Source organism: Syzygium oleosum, unplaced genomic scaffold (assembly GCF_021117445.2).
Source record: "Syzygium oleosum isolate NSW1041296 unplaced genomic scaffold, Sole_v2.1 Sole_v2.05, whole genome shotgun sequence".
Lineage (NCBI taxonomy): Eukaryota > Viridiplantae > Streptophyta > Magnoliopsida > Myrtales > Myrtaceae > Syzygium > Syzygium oleosum.
The window spans coordinates 15,641,314-15,658,607 of NW_026607489.1; the positions used below are offsets into that span (position 1 = coordinate 15,641,314).

A 17,294-nucleotide genomic window follows, 5' to 3' on the forward strand; every position below is an offset into this window, starting at 1 on the left:
CCTGGAGGAGGGCGGAGCGGTGGTCGCCGGCGACGCGGCGTTGGAGGAGTTCATGGACCGGGAGGAGCTTCGGGAGGATGCCCGCGTGAGGGTCGCCATCTTCCCCGGTCTGCTCTCTCTGCTCTTCTGCTTCTGCTTCTCTGTCTCTGCGTGTGTACGTGTGTGGTGAAGAAGGTGAGGGACGCGACGATAGAAGAGAGAGGAGAGAGAGAGTGACTCTGTCACGAGATTCAAATTCAAAATCCCGCGATTATTACTAATTTTTTAGTGTGTCCAACGAATTTTCCAACGAAAATTATACACACTGAAAAAATTCCTCGGAAAATTGAAATTCGTTGGAAAATTCGTTGGAAATTTCCAACGAATATAAAAAATGCCGAACAAGACCGATTTTTTTGAATTCGTCGCAAAATTCGTTGGAAATTTCCAACGAATTTTCCAACGAAAATAGTACACTGAAAAAATTCCCCGGAAAATTGAAATTCGTCGCAAAATTCGTTGGAAATTTCCAACGAAGTTTGCGACGAAAATTTTTCGTTGGAAAACTCGTGGCTAAATTCGTTGGAAAAATTACAAAATTTTTGAATTACAAACTTCGTTGGAAAATTACAAACTCGTGGCTAAACTCGTGGCTAAATTTCCAACGAATATAAAAAATGCGAGACTAATACCGGGTTTTTTGAATTCGTCAGTGAAAATTCGTTGGAAATTTCCAACGAAAAATTTTTCGTTAGTAATTACCAACGAATTTTGCGACGAAAAATTTTTCGTTGGAAATTTCCAACGAATTTTACTTTCGTTGGAAAATTTGTCGCAAATTTGCGACGAAAATTTTTTCGTCGTAAATTTTCGTGGCAAAAATCCGGTTTTTTTGTAGTGATTGTTGATTTGTTTATATCCTTAACTTCTTATAAATAGAAGCTGAAAAGAGAGATAAAAGATGTACAAAAACATTCATAAAAATTACAATATAGTTTTACGTTTTTAACAGTGCCAAAGACGACCTCTCTTTCATTAAAACGGAAAAGGAAGCAAGAGAGAGAGTGATGACAATAACATGCGACGATGTTGTTATTGGCAGGAATGTGGGAGGAGAAAAAAGTAGTTGGTCACTTGTTTTAAAAATCTCATCATTTGGTTCACCTGCCGGAATCGTTAACAGGGCACTTTTGAGATGTCTGAATTTTCTAAGCGATGATTGCCGGAAAAGTCAACCCAAGATTTTTTCCAATCTTTTCTACTATTGTGAGCCCGTCGCGAGGTGCCGGCTGTTATTTTATTACAAAGCGAGAATATGCCCACTTCATTTTTGTTCTACTCGGACAATTAAGAAGTACGAGTTGCATACTTTTGCATCAACGCTTGAATCATAGGCGTTTCCGCTCGAACGGGAGGCAAGCACACTAAACGCATTCTGCACAGCAGATCTTGTCTCGCGCTGCACAGGAGATCTTCTCTCTCGCTACCAGGCCAGATTTCCACAGGAATTCCTTCACCGCACCAACGCGTCCGGTGTAGAGCCGGATGACCACGCCGGCCTCCTTCGTCTTGCTGATGTCCCCGTCACAGCACAGCATCTTCTTGAGATCCGCGAGGATGATTTCGTGCTTCAGCTTCTCGTTGAGTCCTTCCACTGTTGTCACGCAGTTGTTCGGTTTGATCTCCTTGACCCGAATGGCAAAACAATTGCAACAGCGGATTTCTTGGTAGCGGTCCCTGAGGAAACACCCGCGGCTGGTCATTTGGACTTCGCCCCCGTTGAAGCTCCTTTGAGTTCGAATGTGCACGGCTCCTTTTTGACCAGGAGCTGCCACTTGGTCGGCCTGCTTAGTCATGTGCTGAGCCGGCGCTAACCAGACGCGATTTCGCTGTTCCTGGAGGCCGTGAGAACTGAAAATCAAATTCGCGAGAAAATGCTTTCGATGTGCAATTTTACCAAAGCATGGACCGACAATTCGAATTCAAATGGAGAAACAAAAGGGGGGGGGGGGGGGGGGGTGAGGAAATGGAGTTGCAAAAAAAGCCAATCAGGAAATCGAACTAAAGGGGAAGCAAATCATGTACCAAAAATCTTCGACTTTGGATAGAAATTCACTAATGAACTAGTTATCACTCACGAGGGGTCGTTCCTTTACAAAAGGATCATCAGCAGCAGAACTACCAGAGTCTAAAAGGAAGTTAGACAGAATATAACCGAAAACCGCCAGCACCAGAGCACGTATCGGCGACGAACACTAACCAAATCCGACCCGAGAAAGAACAACTTCTGTGTAGAAGTTCTGAAATTTCCGATGAGAGAGCTATGTAAGAAGCTGGTGCTTGCTTACCAGTTAATAGCCCGAGCCTGTCAGCGAGGATGCTGGATGAGAAGGCTGTGGGGTCTCCTTCGAGGTGAAAAAATTAGGCGGGAAGGGCCAGTTATATTCGTTAACCCGAAGAGCTAGGTTGGTTGGCGTCTAGATCAAGTCCTTGTTAGGACAAGAGAATATGAGAGGCACATGGAGATGAGCGACTGGTCTCGCGTCACGGGTCTCACGTCACTCTCGAAGAGCTCAAATCGATGAAAAGAACAGTGCAGCAAAATTCTGGGAATCACGTGATTTCTCCCTTTGCTCTGGAGCTCGCATATTTTCGCTTTGGCAGATAAATTAAGAATTCTTTTAATACGGCGAACCATTTTGTCTTCGTTTCCCCAACTTCTGTTTCCCCACATTTTCCATGTCATGGAGGGGGGCAAGATCATCATCGTCATCAGCAGCATCTAGGGCAGCAGAACCCGCGAAGAAATTACCAAATAAAGACCCGAGGCCATAGTTCGGGTTAGAGATAACTCCTTCCGGCTACTATTGAATCGGTTTTCATCGCCGTACAGCAGGGATGCATTCCGATCGGGGTCGTGTTCGATGCTTACGAGTCAGCTCCTCTGGCCACTTCAGGCACATCAAGAGGAGTAAAACTAAGTAGTTCGGAATGAAGGGTAGATGCAATCAGGTCTGTGCAGTAACAAAGCGGAATTAACTGGGCCTGGAGATCTCTAGATGCCTCTTTGCGGCCACAAAAGATCTCTAGAAGGCACGTATATAATAAGATTTTCCCACATCTTTGATATGCGAAACAGCCAAGCACTGTACTATTCCTCATGTTCCATTAACCTTTTAAGTAATGCGGCGTGGTGAATGGAATATATGACAATCGTGGTGGGCAAGAGTAGCTGTTTTCATATGGCGAAACACTTCCAAAATGGGGACGAGACGCCTTTCGCGTTGGAATTCATTCAAAGAATCGTTGATGGGCTGTCCTAAACTGCACAGGGCAGATTATTATAGGTAGACGGACAAGTTCCGTCACTATGAGCACCAACAATGGCATCTTATAAGGGAAGAAGTGGGGGAGGTGTCAATTCTCATGTTGCTCCCAACGCTAAGAATCCCCTGAAAGGATTGGATGGTAATGGATGTCCATCAAATTCAAAATGATCGGGGAATAAAGGTATGCTCTGTTATTCTTTTGTTTCAAATCTCCCCAAGACTCGAACAGCTCAATGCACACAATTCCAAAGAATCGGGTGGGTCATGTCTAGCTATATTGGTTCAGAAAGTTAACCTTGGATTTTGCTGAGAATTAACTAATAAGACTCGGACATCAAATTGTGTGTTGCGCCCAAAAAAGCGAAGCCGCATATAATCCGGGCAAAACAAGTACGTGGGACCATGTCCTCGGACCTCATTCTCATAATCATCTCGCTACGATTGGATGGCACACAGCCCCTGGTACTACTTAGTCTAACAAAAGAAGGAAGTTTCTTCTTGCTTGGTGTGGAATAATCAAATGGCTGCTCATTTATCGCCAACCAAAAGATGGCACTTCCATTTTATTCGGCTAATTGACCATTCGAATAAAGCATAAGAATATCGACAGAAAATAATACATAAGAAGAAGGTAAAGCTGGTCTCCAGTTCAGCGAGAAATCGCATCGACCCTTCACAGAAACACTCGAGACATAGAGCACGTGCTAGATTTATGCAAAATGGACGTCCTTCAAGTTTGTAATCTTGTAATGCAATATACAGATAGATAACTAAATTACTAATTATGAAAAATTTATTAACACTAAAAATGAAATAAAATCAGTTTATGATTTGGTTCTTTGAGAAATTAGTATCAATCTGACTTTAACTTGATGTGATGACTAACATGAAGCTGCACCTAAGAATTTTTTTTTTTGGTCGAAAAGCACCTAAGAATTTGATCATTAATTTTTTTTTCCCTTTTCCACTCTTTATTTTGGTCGATTTTCTTTTCTCTTAGGTTGTTAAAAATCAGCTCAGGATTGAGACGAATATGATTTTCAACTTAACATTTGCTATAGCACAGATACACAGTAAACAGCTATCACTTAGCTTCATCCAATCCTTGGTGCATAAATGCAACAAAATAATAAGCCACGATGCCATACTTGAGGGGGCTCCACACTCATGCGTTTGGATGATCGGGCATGCGTTTCAGGTCCATTTCCACTTGGTGAATTGTCCATTGCATATTTTCCAATTTCTGTCGCAGGAGAATCAACCATTAAGTTCACTCAGGAGTCATAGCAGAACAGTAAAAGCGTGGACTTAAATTACCTTCACTATATCATGATACTGCCTTGCAATTGTATCGAAGTGAGGATCGACGCCTTGATACTCCCTAAGTCTTGTTACCTTCAAGAAACATTAGAATATGATCATGATATGAAAAAGGCTTTTCCGAGGGATTAGAAAATTACAAGGAAAAATTTCTTTATTGTCAAAACTGGACTAGCAAAAGAAAAGGACGAAATTCACACCATTATCTGGGAGTAAATATATTTTGGGCAAAAACAGCCAAAGATGAAAATATGGATATTTTTTTTCACAGAAGATTGAAAGAGATCCAGCATTTGAGCAATATAGTTTTAGCAAACGATGGAGCTAACCGCTTTGTTGTAAGCTATTGAAGCTTCTTCTGTGGCCTCAACAAGATACTTCCTGCATGAAATACCAGAGTTTGTTAATCCTTACCAGCAAACACACAGTTAAATCATCTGTGTTGCCACTAAAAGTCACCTTATTTTGTGGAGAGCTGGAATTGACTCCTGAGTATAAGTTTCGTATAAAAGTATATGCTTTAAAACTCTGCAAAGAGATTGCTTTCGTCAAAGCACATCAAACAAGACTAACAGCCATACATGAAGGCACTGAGAAGTACAAGATCTGTCAGCTACAAATATATTTAATGATTATTCTAAGAGATATAAAGTTCGACCAGATAGGATGTGCACAAGTGTATGTGTGTTGAGGTGAATAAAGTCCCATATCGAGCTCACATGAATGAGTTTGAGTAGCTTATTACCCCATATTTATTTCTAAAGGTGGCCTCTTTTGGAATTGGCATGTTGGGCTCTTAAGTTCTTGGCCTATTCTGTGTTGTTAGCGTGCACAACTGTGTGTAGGGTTGAGACGAATGAAGTTCCACATGAAGTGCACAGCACTAAGTTGAGTTGCTCATTACTCAGATTCCTCAATTCTAAAGAAGGCCTTTTGGGAACAGGAGTGTCGAGCTCTATAAACACTTAGTGCATTCTGTCATTTCATCTGGGCTTCTGCTAATAACCAGCCTCACACCTTTGTCCTTCCTATAACGTTCACTTATGGGGAAAAAAATATAAAGATCTGAAAGAACACTACGCAAAATCTGCATCCATTTTCAAACTAGCAAAGTATCCTTGCCATCTAGGGGTGTGCAAAAACACCAGGAACCGCCCGGATTGCCTGGAACAGGTGCGTACCGGTCCGGTTCCCGGTTCTAAGTGTAGAACCGCCCGCCCGTCTGGACCAGACCAGTAATATAATAATAAATATAATATATTTATTTAATTTTAATTTTTTTTAAAAAGAAAAATCATAAATTCCTATACTAAACCTAACTTGCTTGACGCTCACAGCCTCACATTGAACCGAAAAACACCTTCTTGCGCTTTCGCCTCACGCTCACTCTCACTCTCTCTCTTTTCGGTCGATGCTCACCTTATTGTCTCCGACTCTCCATCTCCGTCTCCGTCTCCGTCTTAGTCTTTTCGTCTTCGTCCTTGGCTAGTGGGACCGGTTCTATGGACCCACCCGGGAACTGGACCGGCGGTCCGGTCCGGTCCAGTTCCTGGGTGGGTCTATGGAACCAACGGGCGGTTCTCGGTTCCAATTTTTCGGAACCGGTCTTTAGTGAGTGGTTCCGGGTTCTAGGGTGGGAACCGCCCACCCAGACCATGCTCACCCCTATAATGCCATCTTTTTCAATTATCTATTAATGTCAGCATATTTAATGAACATACTTCAAATACAGAGGAGAGTTCCATTAACAAATGCTTGAATAGTCACAAGTTGGAATTGCTCCTTCAGAAGCAAAATTCAGGAGGAAATTTCCAACGTATCAAGCTTAAAAATCCATCAAAGCAAAAGCCAACAAAATAAAGAATGAATTAAATAAGCAAGAGTATGCAACCAACCTCAGTTTAGCACTCATGGTTTCACACCTTTTGCATAGCCACGTCTTTTGTAGTTCATCCTATGATGAGACAGAAGGTAGATTCAGAGGTTTTACCAAAGGAAGTATGCAAGAATATACAAAGGTGGTTTAAAAGATTGCAAGAAGTTCAGAAATCTGTACATATTTATGCTGATGTTGCAATTTCAAATCCTTGACCAGCTTGATGAGCACTCCAAGTATTTGCTCTAAGACCTAGTTGGGCAAAATGCATCCAAAACCACAGATAAACTCTGAGCTCAGAGATGCATTACATCGAGTCAACATTATAAAAAATATTTCAAGCCAGAAAAGACCAAGAAGTTTATGCTTATGCCCATACATTATAGTATTCCGCAAATTTCCTATCTGCAGAGTAAAGGTCTTCCCGAAGAGCTGATTCTTCCCTTTCAATCTCCTCAATGATAGATTTCACCCTGATGTAGAGAAAATAATTATACCATTCACTATCATGAGCAGGTTATTTATCCAAGCATATGGGATAAATCTTATTAAGAGGCTGTCCCATACACTTCAGAGTACCATATACTGAATATCTACACAACCCAATTGCTCGAGTTCTACTACTGAAGAAGAATACGATAGACAGATGACTTTGCCACTAAACGTTAACTGACTGAGGACAACATGTTCCTAGGGTGCAAGTTCTATTTAACATTAGCCTTCAAGGATCAACCAAGATCACTTTTCACAGTTCAAAGAAGTTCATGTTCCTCCACGGGGTGAAATGGGGTTTCCAGGAAATAACATATTCTTGGCCCTGCAAGATGAATTTATAGGAATATGTGCTTTCTCGTCAAGCTCTCTTGTCCATATTTCATGTTTTCTCCTACTTTGTTCCTGCATAAAATCCTCCCAATCAAGCCACAGGACTTCAAATCAACTACAGAAAATCTTAATTCCTCATGGAGTTCTTGCATAACAAACCATCCAAGTTAACAAAGTATAGTTTATTCTCTAAGACTCCTTAAATAATTAATCACTAATGCTTCCTTTAAAATCTAAAATTACTATAAAACATACATTGCAACGAATCCTACTTTAAGGAAAATATTTAGTTTTTATCGTAGTGGTGTCGAGTCCTTCCGGAAGATACTCTAATAGAATCCAAACCCTTAAAATGAAAAGCTGCTTGATCAACCATTGATCACGCGCCAAATTTTTCGCACGGATATCCTCTTTTAGATAGGATTTCAACAGCAGGTAGCATCTCAGGAAAAAGGAAGATGACATTAGATAATTTTAACTGGACGTGAATAAACTACTCATGCAGTCGTGCTTTATGCAGAGATATTAAAACTGGACTGCAGATATTTCTCAGGTGAAGAACGTGGGTGTAAGGTAGTGGATGTAAATTCAGAAAATTCAAGTGGAAAAAGATTAGATTAGAGTAGCATGTTCTGTATCGATTCTTGGGGTGGAGATATGTCCATTAACATCTCCAAATAATTTGACTAGGAATCAGATCTATTATTTAGAAGGGCATAGTAGAGCAAGTTCAGATAAAATTGTAGCATCAGCACGAACAACAAATGGCACATATTAAAGGGAGATATGATGGAAACATAACTCATCAGTTAATTATATATTCGAAAAAGAAACCAATTCAAGACACAAACCTTTCTGGCAGACGGGCACTCAAATTTTGATTTCCTGATGATGAATCTGCATGAAAAAGAAAGAATCAAATTTTCATGCATACAACAACATCGTGATACATACTGCGTATCAAACTGCCTTTTTCCCAAAAAGATGTCGTGCTTTGTGATGAAGGTATTCCTCCAAATAATATCTTGGACATTTTCCATTGAGAAGTTGACATTCACAGACATTAGTGGAGATAAAATGTAGTCGAAAAAGGACACAGCATGCATTAGCTAGAAATAGAGAGCAGATCGAAAAGAAAAAGATTTGAGAGTTGAAAACTACCAATGTCATCAGCGAACGCATCAGCCAGTTTATCACATTTGACTTTCAGACGAGCCTCAATCTCATGGGACACAGACATCTGATACTCTGTCATATCCTACATACCAAAGCAGGAATGAATATTCTCCCTTCAACTCTTTCAATTTGTGGCAACAGGTTTCATTAGAGCATGAAAATGAAAAGTAATGAAATAGACAGTACCAGGGATATAACAAAATAACACATGATCAGTAACCTATCGGAGCAATACATATATGAATCATTTCATGAATCAGTACCACAGCTAGTGGTGCCCGTTGAAGCTGAGTTTGCCATAAATACACAGGTGTAATTCCAAGAAAACGGTTAGGAACACCACCAACTCCAGGTTCCACCGCATCAGCATTGCTAATTGATGGAGAATTATTGGCAGTGCCTAGACTGCTATTTGTAGAGATGTTTGTATAATTTATGGAATTAGTGCTTGAACTGATGGTAAAGCTAGTACTAGTGCTATCAATGGAGCTTCTTGACATTATACTCCACTTCTCAATTTCATCCTCGTGGATCTCTCCATCTTTCGATATTAAAGGAAGCCTCAGTCTTTGAGCTGCTTCTGCGACAACCAGACGGTGCTCTAGAGTCTCATATACCTATAATCAGAAAAAAGATGCAGCATGTTACAACAGATGCAATGCCAAAGGAAAAGTCTCAATATAGAGCAACAGAGTCAGCCATCATTTCATTGGCTAAGCATCAAATAAGTATGTTCCACGTGGAGGAATTTTTCAATAGTTTAGAAGCAAACTTGGACACAAATAGCAATGCCAAGAGCACCACTTCTGACACATTTCCATGGCATTCTCATGCATTGTTATAGCTGAACAGAGTGTTCCATACAGCTATTCTGGAGCATGGCACCACAACTCATGAAGGAAAGAAAACGAGAAGCACCAGAAGTCAGTAGGTCAGTTCATCTGCTCAAGGACACAAGAATCAAATAACTATTCTAGTCACACAACATAGACTATTACGATAGAATATCAAAAGACCTGCGGGGAGTTCTTCAATCCGAGCTGTGGATACAAACCCTGAAGATCACGAATCCCGCCGAGATTAGCCACCGAAACAGCCTGCTGATACTCTTCAACCATAGCAATTGCCTCGCAATAGATCGCCTAAATCAATTCCACCACAAGATACAGAGAACACGAACCGCTTCAAAGTCAGACCTAAACAATGTACAGAAGGAAAGAGCACCGAAACCGTCACATTAGTAATGTCCTGTAGAACAGCAATCTCACCATGGCTTCCAGATAACGCAGCCTCTCTCTGGACATCTCCTCTCTCGCCTGACACATCAATGCACGAATCAACAAACGCTTCGACCGAATAGGACTGCAATCTCTCTCAATGCAACGACACATCTCGAGATCGAAACAGATCAACCAAGCCTAATTCCAATCAGCCGTTAACGTACGATCCTGCGATCTAAGCGATCGCAAACTCGTTTCCGCCGCTCTCCTCGCCGTCGTTTTCTCCGCGACAAAACACGAAAGAGCGAAATTACTCGAGGGGAGAAAGAGAAGGCGGAGGGGGGAAGTAGAGAGAGAGAGAGTTACGAGCTGGAGGTCGTAGTAGGCGGATTTGGAGACGAGAGAGCCGTCGGGAGCCAAGCAGTGGCGCTCCAGCTGATCGACGACCTGGGAGACGTCGGCCGGCAAACTCTGGCCGCCGCCGCCCTGCAGCCCCTTCGCCATCGAAAGAGGAAGCGCCCAACCGGTGGATCTCAGCGGCGGCAATGGCGGTCTCGCAGGAAAATGGCTGATCGCTAGGCGGTCCGCCGCCTTTGAAAGGCCACCGCCACCAACACTGGTGAGTTCTCCGGCGGTTCTGCTGTTGGATTTTTGGAGTTCAAATGATTTTGCAGAGAGGAAGGTGGGAGAAATCGCAACCTCCGAGGAATTTATATCCAAATATTCGTTAATTAAATAATTTTGTATTTACTTGCGAAAAAAAAACACAACGGCATTTCAAATTCTGTCAACTCTATTTCAATTCCCCCTCCAAAAAGAAAATTGAAACATATACTTTTTTTTGTCGGAATTTTGAAACATATGGTCACACGAGATTAATTTATTTTCTTGGTAACATGAAGGAAAAATAAAACAAAAAAACTCAAGGGAGTCCTTCAAGGGAAAATGCCATGAGCTTGATTCCTTAACTTTATTTCGATGTCAAAATTTTGATTCGAGCTTTTAATTTGTTGATGTGATTGTGCGCTTTAAAGTTACTATGTTAAATATAAACGCAACTTCCGACCCGATCGGGGGTCGGGTGAGGCGCCCTACTTGAATGGCCACAGACAAACAACAGAAATCTCCTCTACCGCCGTTGACCGTGAACTTCTTTTTATAAATATTATCGGTAAAACTCGACTCGCAATGATTAATGGGATTGACAATCCAAAATGAATGAATTAATTGGACGGATGACAATCCCCACGAGGGCCAATGCCCGAATTCCCGACTTTAATCACAAAGAGGGGGAATGCCAAAGGTAGTGACTGAAGTAAAGTTGCAACAAGGTATTGTGAAGTAATCTCTATGAAGCTCACAAGGCATCTATATCCATCAAGATCCTAGATGTGTAAACTGCTCGAGATATCATTTAACCAGTTTCCGTGATGGATAGTTTCATTTGATGATCAGAAGTGAATTGAAAACGAAACAATGGCAATTCGGAAAGATTTCAAGCAATGGCAATTTAAAAGATTTCCCGAGGGTTACAAGATAAAATTTCAAAAGGTTCATTCCACGCTTCACTGGGTTTGCCGTCATATTGGGCCCGTTTGGTTCGGCTTTTCAAATGCTACTTGGGGGAATGCAATTACCTTTAAGTGAAAGCCATTTGAGGAAATGCACGTAGTGTCTGGTAAAAAATCATTTGAAAGCCACTTAGGGAAATGCAATTGTGTTTGGTAAATTCCTTTTTACAAATGGGCTTTGGGAGGTTTTTTTTTTTTTTTTTAAGTACCCTTCGCCGATTTCGGCGAAGGGCTACTGTGCCACCGATGAGCCCGGATACTGCGCGCCGGCGGCCGGGCGCCCAGGAGGCGCTGAGGTCGCACGACCTCGAGCCGTCGTCCGCTGGTCAGCGCAACCTCCCGAGGCGAAGGCCGCCTGGGCGGTCGCGCGACCCAGGCCGTTGTCGCTTGGGTCGCGCTGACCCGGCAACTGGGCGGTCGCGCGACCAGTGTGGGCCGCAGGCGATCGCCATGACCCCGGCAAATGCCGCTGAGTCGCGTGACCCGGCAGCGATGGCTGGGTCGAGCGACCCCAGCGTCGCCGCGCACAGGGTCGTTCGACCCGGGCGACGGCTGCTGGGCGATCGCCCAGGCCCCAGTCGGCCATCACACAGGTCGGGCGACCTCGCCCGACAGCCCTAGCCATTACCCTTTAGCGGCGCCATTTCTTGAAGAATTTTTTTTTTTTGGAAACGATCGGCATTTGTGGAATGCCGAAGCCCAAAGTGGTCAGGACCGGCTTTGGGCTTTCGGCTGTTCAAATCTTAAACTCGGCCTTTCGGACTCGGAAAGGCTGAACCAAACCCCAGCTTTGGGGCCTTTGGCCCATTCCAAATCTTAGAACTTTGACTACTAGAACTCGGAAAGCTGGAACAAACAGTTCAACCTGACATTTTGGGAAGGGGCTTTCGAGGCTGAAAACCCTTCCCAAAGTTGAACCAAACAGAACCATACTTAAGGTCTTCCGGAGTGAGTAGGGAAATTAACTTTGCTTTTATTTGCGTGATACTACAACTCAAAAGGTTATACGTTAGGAGGCCGTAAGTAGAATGGTTAGAATGTAGTATCTAATCACTTCTTGATTCCAATATTAGCAAGAGGATATTTTGTGCAGCGATGAAGTTGGAATAGTAGACTTTAGACGTTAAATTATTCAGTTTTGTACCTTTATTTACCAAAAAAAAAAAAAAAAGGATTATAGGCAAGACATTGGCAAATTTTGAATCAGATGAAAGTATACTTCTCATACAAAAGCTGAACATGAATAATTGTATGTTACATCTTTTGCGAGTCGAAGACTCTGATCATTTCGAAATTTCCTCATTCTCAAATAAAAAGACAAGCAAAGCAATCTAGAAGATGTGCTGCACTTTGATCATATGGAGCCAGGCGGCAAGATTAGAAAGGTACATGCCTTCACAAATCATTGTACAAACCTTGAATTTGAATGAAACCGCACAAGCTGAAGCTCACATATGATTCAACTCCGAGTCTAATTGAGCTTTTAACTCAATCTTCGCACATTGTCAAGCAAACATCCGTTCCAGAAGAAAGACAAAATATTTCCCCAAAACATCTCTTGACGCCTTCACTTGGCCTCTTTATTTTTTGGTGTACTTGTAATGCAGTTGTGTGACACAATGTGCAACAATCTCGATGATCCCGAAGATGCCCAAAATTGTGAGAACAACCTACAAAATGTAAATTTTGGCATAAAAAGAAAAAACCCGAAATCAAGACTCAACACTGGAGTCTTGAAGGTTCTCTCTCGAATAGGAACTGCCTAGTCAGCCCATCTTGAGCCATACCACTATTCTCATCAGTGAATCTCGCAAAGAAGCAGGAACAGGACCCGGAGCATTGCAGTATTGAACCTTTAGAACACCAGGAGGAATAGCTTCAAGTCGGCGGTTGCCATGTCCCCGGCTTGAACGTGCACCCGGATCCTGTGGGCTCCGTTGACCTGAAAGGTGATCTGATTTAGTTATGGTCTCATATGGGACAAGCCCCCATAACATAAAGCATCCCTATCTCCAATGTTCTTTTTCACCTTAACACTAGTGAAAGCTCAAAAGTCTGTTATGAGACAGGCCTCCACTAGCAAAACTCGTCAACATTCTAACGCACAGTATAGAAACCGCTATAACATTTTGGAAACAAAATTTTTGTGCACCGAATCACTAATTCAATTCCAAAGGAACTTACTCTAGGACTGGCTTCTCTTCTTCTTCTTCTTTCGTTCTTTCTTTAGTTTGTCTGCACAAGATAGAAGTCCAGCCAAAGCACGCATCAATCACATTTGAACTGTGTCTCTCTCTCCATTGTAAGTGCGTCTGAAAACTTATTCTTTGGTTTTTCCCTACTTTATCCTTTGTTTCTTTCCTTATCCTTTCAATTTGTCGGAAGCAATGTGCCCTTAGAATTCCCTTGACCCCAATATCTCGAAGCAATACAAGATGATGAAGAAGATATTGATGATTGTCACAAGCTACATATTTCGAAAAGAAAAACAGAAAAGGAGGTATTTCTATGGTTCAAGACAAAGCAAGAACAAAGGAGCAATGTTATTTGCTAACGACAAGCTCTAACAAAATGCTTAATGATAGTATCGTAACTGACCCGGAAGTACTTACATAGGAAATCGAGTTGGCAATGAACAAGTTTTGCACCACAGCACAAAAAGGAAATAGGAAAGGAGTAGTAGGGGGTGTCTTCAATAATCATAGTAGAAAAGTTTGCTCTTATTCTTCACTTTCCTGTAAAGAGAGAAATACTAAGCTACTCACCTCATGCTGTCTGCTTTATCCGATGTCTCCTCAACCCCGTCACCTTTGCAAGACAACATCACAGTGTCAACATAATTAGCAACTAAATTATTCAGTGTTGGCGTATGTCTTACATTGGAAGCATAAAAAGAAGTAAAAACTGTAGTTCTATTGTCCCTAGGGCAAATTCAGGAGCCTTTTATTTACTTATATATCTGGTTCTGGAAGGTGGGGAGTGTCATGTGGGGAGTATTCGAAACCATAAGTATGATGCAGAATGTTAACTGTTTAGGAGTGCACTGGCGGGAAGTGATGATAAATTGGTATGCTCAAGTCAATAAAAAGCATCAGAAATGATCTAATACTTATTCCATTTGTTGAAGTATATTTAATGGTGTTAGTCAGTACCTAGTAGGTGAGTCTTAATTGGTTGTAATTAGGCTTTTTGGGTGTCTCTATTCTTTGTAAGTAGATCCATCTTATGAACTCTTTCATCAAGTCATTCAGTAAAGCTGTAGCCTTTGGATCTTTCTCTCTCCCTATACAGCTTTAGAGGTGGAAGGCTAGATTTGAAGTTATTTTGCAAAGGATCGATGTTTTGAGCAGTTTACTTGTACTTTCCTCTCCTGTCCATCATTTAACAGTGCAGACAACTGTAACCGGAAAACAAAAACAGTAACCTACACAGTAATGTTTCCTTCAGCTCTCAACAGTCTGGTGATCATATGCATGTTTTTCTGAGACTGTTGAATGATTCATGTAATCCTCCTACTATAAATAAACTAACTCCGTAATTGCAATTGGTAATTCAATTTATCATATAAAGCCCATTATATATAACAGCTTTATCTTTTAACATGCAATAAAAATATAAATACACAAATCATCATACCATCTGCAGAGACATGTGAACTGCCGAACAAAACTTAGCAAGTCTGGACCTCCCAACTTTACCTACAAAAGGGGTTGTATAACCAGGGGTTTAGAAAGGTTGTTATGCAATCACAGAGAAATAGAGCAAAGAGCAGACCAGCGCTCATGCTTTTTACCCAGATACTGTAGCCTTTCAATTTCTTTTCTTCTTCCTCTTTAACCCTGTGAAATGAAATTAGTCAACGAAATGAAAAACTCATAAAAAAGCAGGGAGTTTAGATAGAAAAAAATCTGAAAATGCCAATGCAGCGATTGTACACATTGAATTGACTTTAAAAGGCTGAAGTCAGAAAACATAGATGATCATCAATTAAGATCAATCCAGGCATATTCCAAGACTTAGCTGTTGTGGTCCAAATTCAACAAAATTCAAGCTGTGATGACCATTCAGTTCAGTTCCACTATATATATTTACCCAACCACAAATGGGGTCTAGTTTTGCATTTAGATGGCCACCACAGTTACAGCATCTGATCACACACCATGCAATTTAATGTGAAGGTGTTCCAAATATTTCTATTTCAGGAAACTTCAGAAGATTTCGTGTATTAGCTAACATTTTACAGCTTAGTATGAATGACATATGGAGGCCTACAACTTGACCCATTCTACAGATACAGACACAGAGAGGTAGATTTCACCAAACATTTGGCTGGAGGATAAACAATAAATAGAGACTTCTGTGAAGGTGACAGTCTAAGTCGAAAGCACCTAAACATGCCAACAAGTCATTTTGAATCTGTTCCGTAAGAACCATACTCTCATCATATCAATCAATTGTCAGTGGAGAGATCAATAAGAAGCCAGGGACTGGGAGTATTTGGCAATGGGAAACAAAAGAGGGAGACAATAAATATCTAAAGATAAGTTAGAGACACATACTGGCAACATTAAGTTTAATCCGCTCACGCCTAGCTTCAAGCTCCACCATTTCCTGAAGAGAGTTGTAGCGTTATCTAATAGTGAAAGAACATAAAATCACTCCCCCAAGATATTATTGGCAGCAAGTTTAATACACTGCAAAATATTCTAGCGTCTTTGTCAGACATGACTTCACCAACCCATCTCACGATGCAAAACAGTGAGGACTACACCACAAAAAAGATATTGTATGCAACTTCCAGCCAAAGAGAAATCGAGTATATGTCAAGAGGAGTTAGCCGGAGTTCACTGGAGTTCAGAAGAATCCATACTTTATGGAAGTGTGTGAGTGTATGCCAAGGGGAAGGCGAGATAAGAAAGAAATGTCACTTTGTCTGCACTCAAAATGACACCAAAAAAAGAAAAATCAAAAGCTCCTGTGCAGAGAACTAAGCTAGTAGAGTATGAGTTCTCCACTGGTCATAAATTTATTCAAAAGCAGGAGGTTTTCCTCACAAATTTGTTGCAGAACTAAAACTAACTGAAAAGGAAGCATTTGAACAAATCCAAAGTCATTTACTGCACAGACTCTCTCTGTATTGCTACAAAATCTAGCAATTCGACACATCTACTGTGCATATTGATTTTCTTAACTGTAGAAAGGTTAAAGTACAACTTTGTTTTTTCCTAGAACTTCACACTATCTTCTTCAGTTCTCTTTTTCTCCAGACCTACCCCTTGCATGTTCGAAGTTTCCTTTTTTTCCTTCCCTCTAGAGTGCGCAGACTAACAGTTCTGTATATGGAAATAGAGCTAACTTTACCTCTGGAGTCGGAGCTATCTTACGCTGTCCATTCAGCCAACAAATCCATTCCAACTAGTTTCCAGAAGAAAATTAAAAAGAAAACTGTCATCGGCCATTGCGTTGCGATTAACATACTACTACGTAAAAATTCATAGAACCCACACTATGAACTGCATTGAGGGACCAGAACCAAAAGTCATAGTCTGTTGGAAATGCTGCCAGGAATGGATGTAGGATCCTGCCTCCTCTTGAATATCACCACCTCCTTTTCTCCTTCACTAGTAAATACATCCATAAAGTACATTGTAAGCCAACAATGCATTGAATTATTTAGTAGTGCAATTCATTCGTACACAAACAAATTACACACACGGACATCCTCTTTCTTTTTCAATCAATCTCATACTACAGCAAGCACAAGTTCCGTAGATGATGAGTCCAAACTAAGCACAGCTATCGTTCACATTTTGTTTTACATGATTATCTCAGCTAATTAATTAAACACTTCGACGAGCATTAGCTCAACATGTGTGCTCAGCCACTTCTCTGTGGTAGCAATGTTGAGTCCTTCAGAGCAACCAAGACATTTCAAATCCAACACGTACACAACCTAAGTGTGGCAAACAAGGTTACACGTAACCAATTGGACTGATAA

The 17,294-nt window shown here is 41.3% G+C and overlaps 2 protein-coding genes across 2 annotated transcripts; both read right to left on the minus strand.

Moving 5' to 3' along the window:
* Positions 1–4,330: 4,330 nt before the first annotated feature.
* LOC115662841 (AUGMIN subunit 4) lies at positions 4,331–10,415 on the minus strand. Its single transcript, XM_030584930.2, has 13 exons — positions 10,092–10,415; positions 9,774–9,821; positions 9,522–9,647; positions 8,769–9,122; positions 8,491–8,587; positions 8,181–8,226; positions 6,884–6,977; positions 6,685–6,756; positions 6,524–6,582; positions 5,088–5,156; positions 4,958–5,009; positions 4,626–4,703; positions 4,331–4,551 (listed from the first exon to the last, which is right to left on the minus strand). Exons 1-13 carry the CDS (start codon positions 10,227–10,229, stop codon positions 4,474–4,476), a joined length of 1,311 nt encoding a protein of 436 aa, XP_030440790.1. The 5' UTR covers positions 10,230–10,415; the 3' UTR covers positions 4,331–4,473.
* A 2,258-nt stretch (positions 10,416–12,673) lies between these two features.
* LOC130138237 (uncharacterized) lies at positions 12,674–16,943 on the minus strand. The gene is made up of 6 exons (XM_056311680.1): positions 16,859–16,943; positions 16,658–16,710; positions 15,852–15,907; positions 15,071–15,135; positions 14,062–14,104; positions 12,674–13,238 (listed from the first exon to the last, which is right to left on the minus strand). Exons 1-6 carry the CDS (start codon positions 16,941–16,943, stop codon positions 13,175–13,177), a joined length of 366 nt encoding a protein of 121 aa, XP_056167655.1. The 3' UTR covers positions 12,674–13,174.
* Positions 16,944–17,294: the final 351 nt, after the last annotated feature.

Excerpts from the sequence above, each read along its gene's own strand:
- LOC115662841 (XM_030584930.2), bottom strand. The coding sequence starts at position 10,229 with ATGGCGAAGGGGCTGCAGGGCGGCGGCGGCCAGAGTTTGCCGGCCGAC. Across the intron at positions 9,648-9,773 it reads TGCGTTATCTGGAAGCCATG|GCGATCTATTGCGAGGCAAT; the intron begins GTGAGATTGCTG and ends GAATTGATTTAG. Across the intron at positions 8,227-8,490 it reads TGCGTTCGCTGATGACATTG|ATTCATCATCAGGAAATCAA; the intron begins GTAGTTTTCAAC and ends TTTTTCATGCAG.
- LOC130138237 (XM_056311680.1), bottom strand. The coding sequence starts at position 16,943 with ATGTACTTTATGGATGTATTTACTAGTGAAGGAGAAAAGGAGGTGGTG. Across the intron at positions 15,908-16,657 it reads AGATAGCTCCGACTCCAGAG|GAAATGGTGGAGCTTGAAGC; the intron begins GTAAAGTTAGCT and ends AACTCTCTTCAG. Across the intron at positions 14,105-15,070 it reads GGTAAAAAGCATGAGCGCTG|GTGACGGGGTTGAGGAGACA; the intron begins GTCTGCTCTTTG and ends TGTCTTGCAAAG.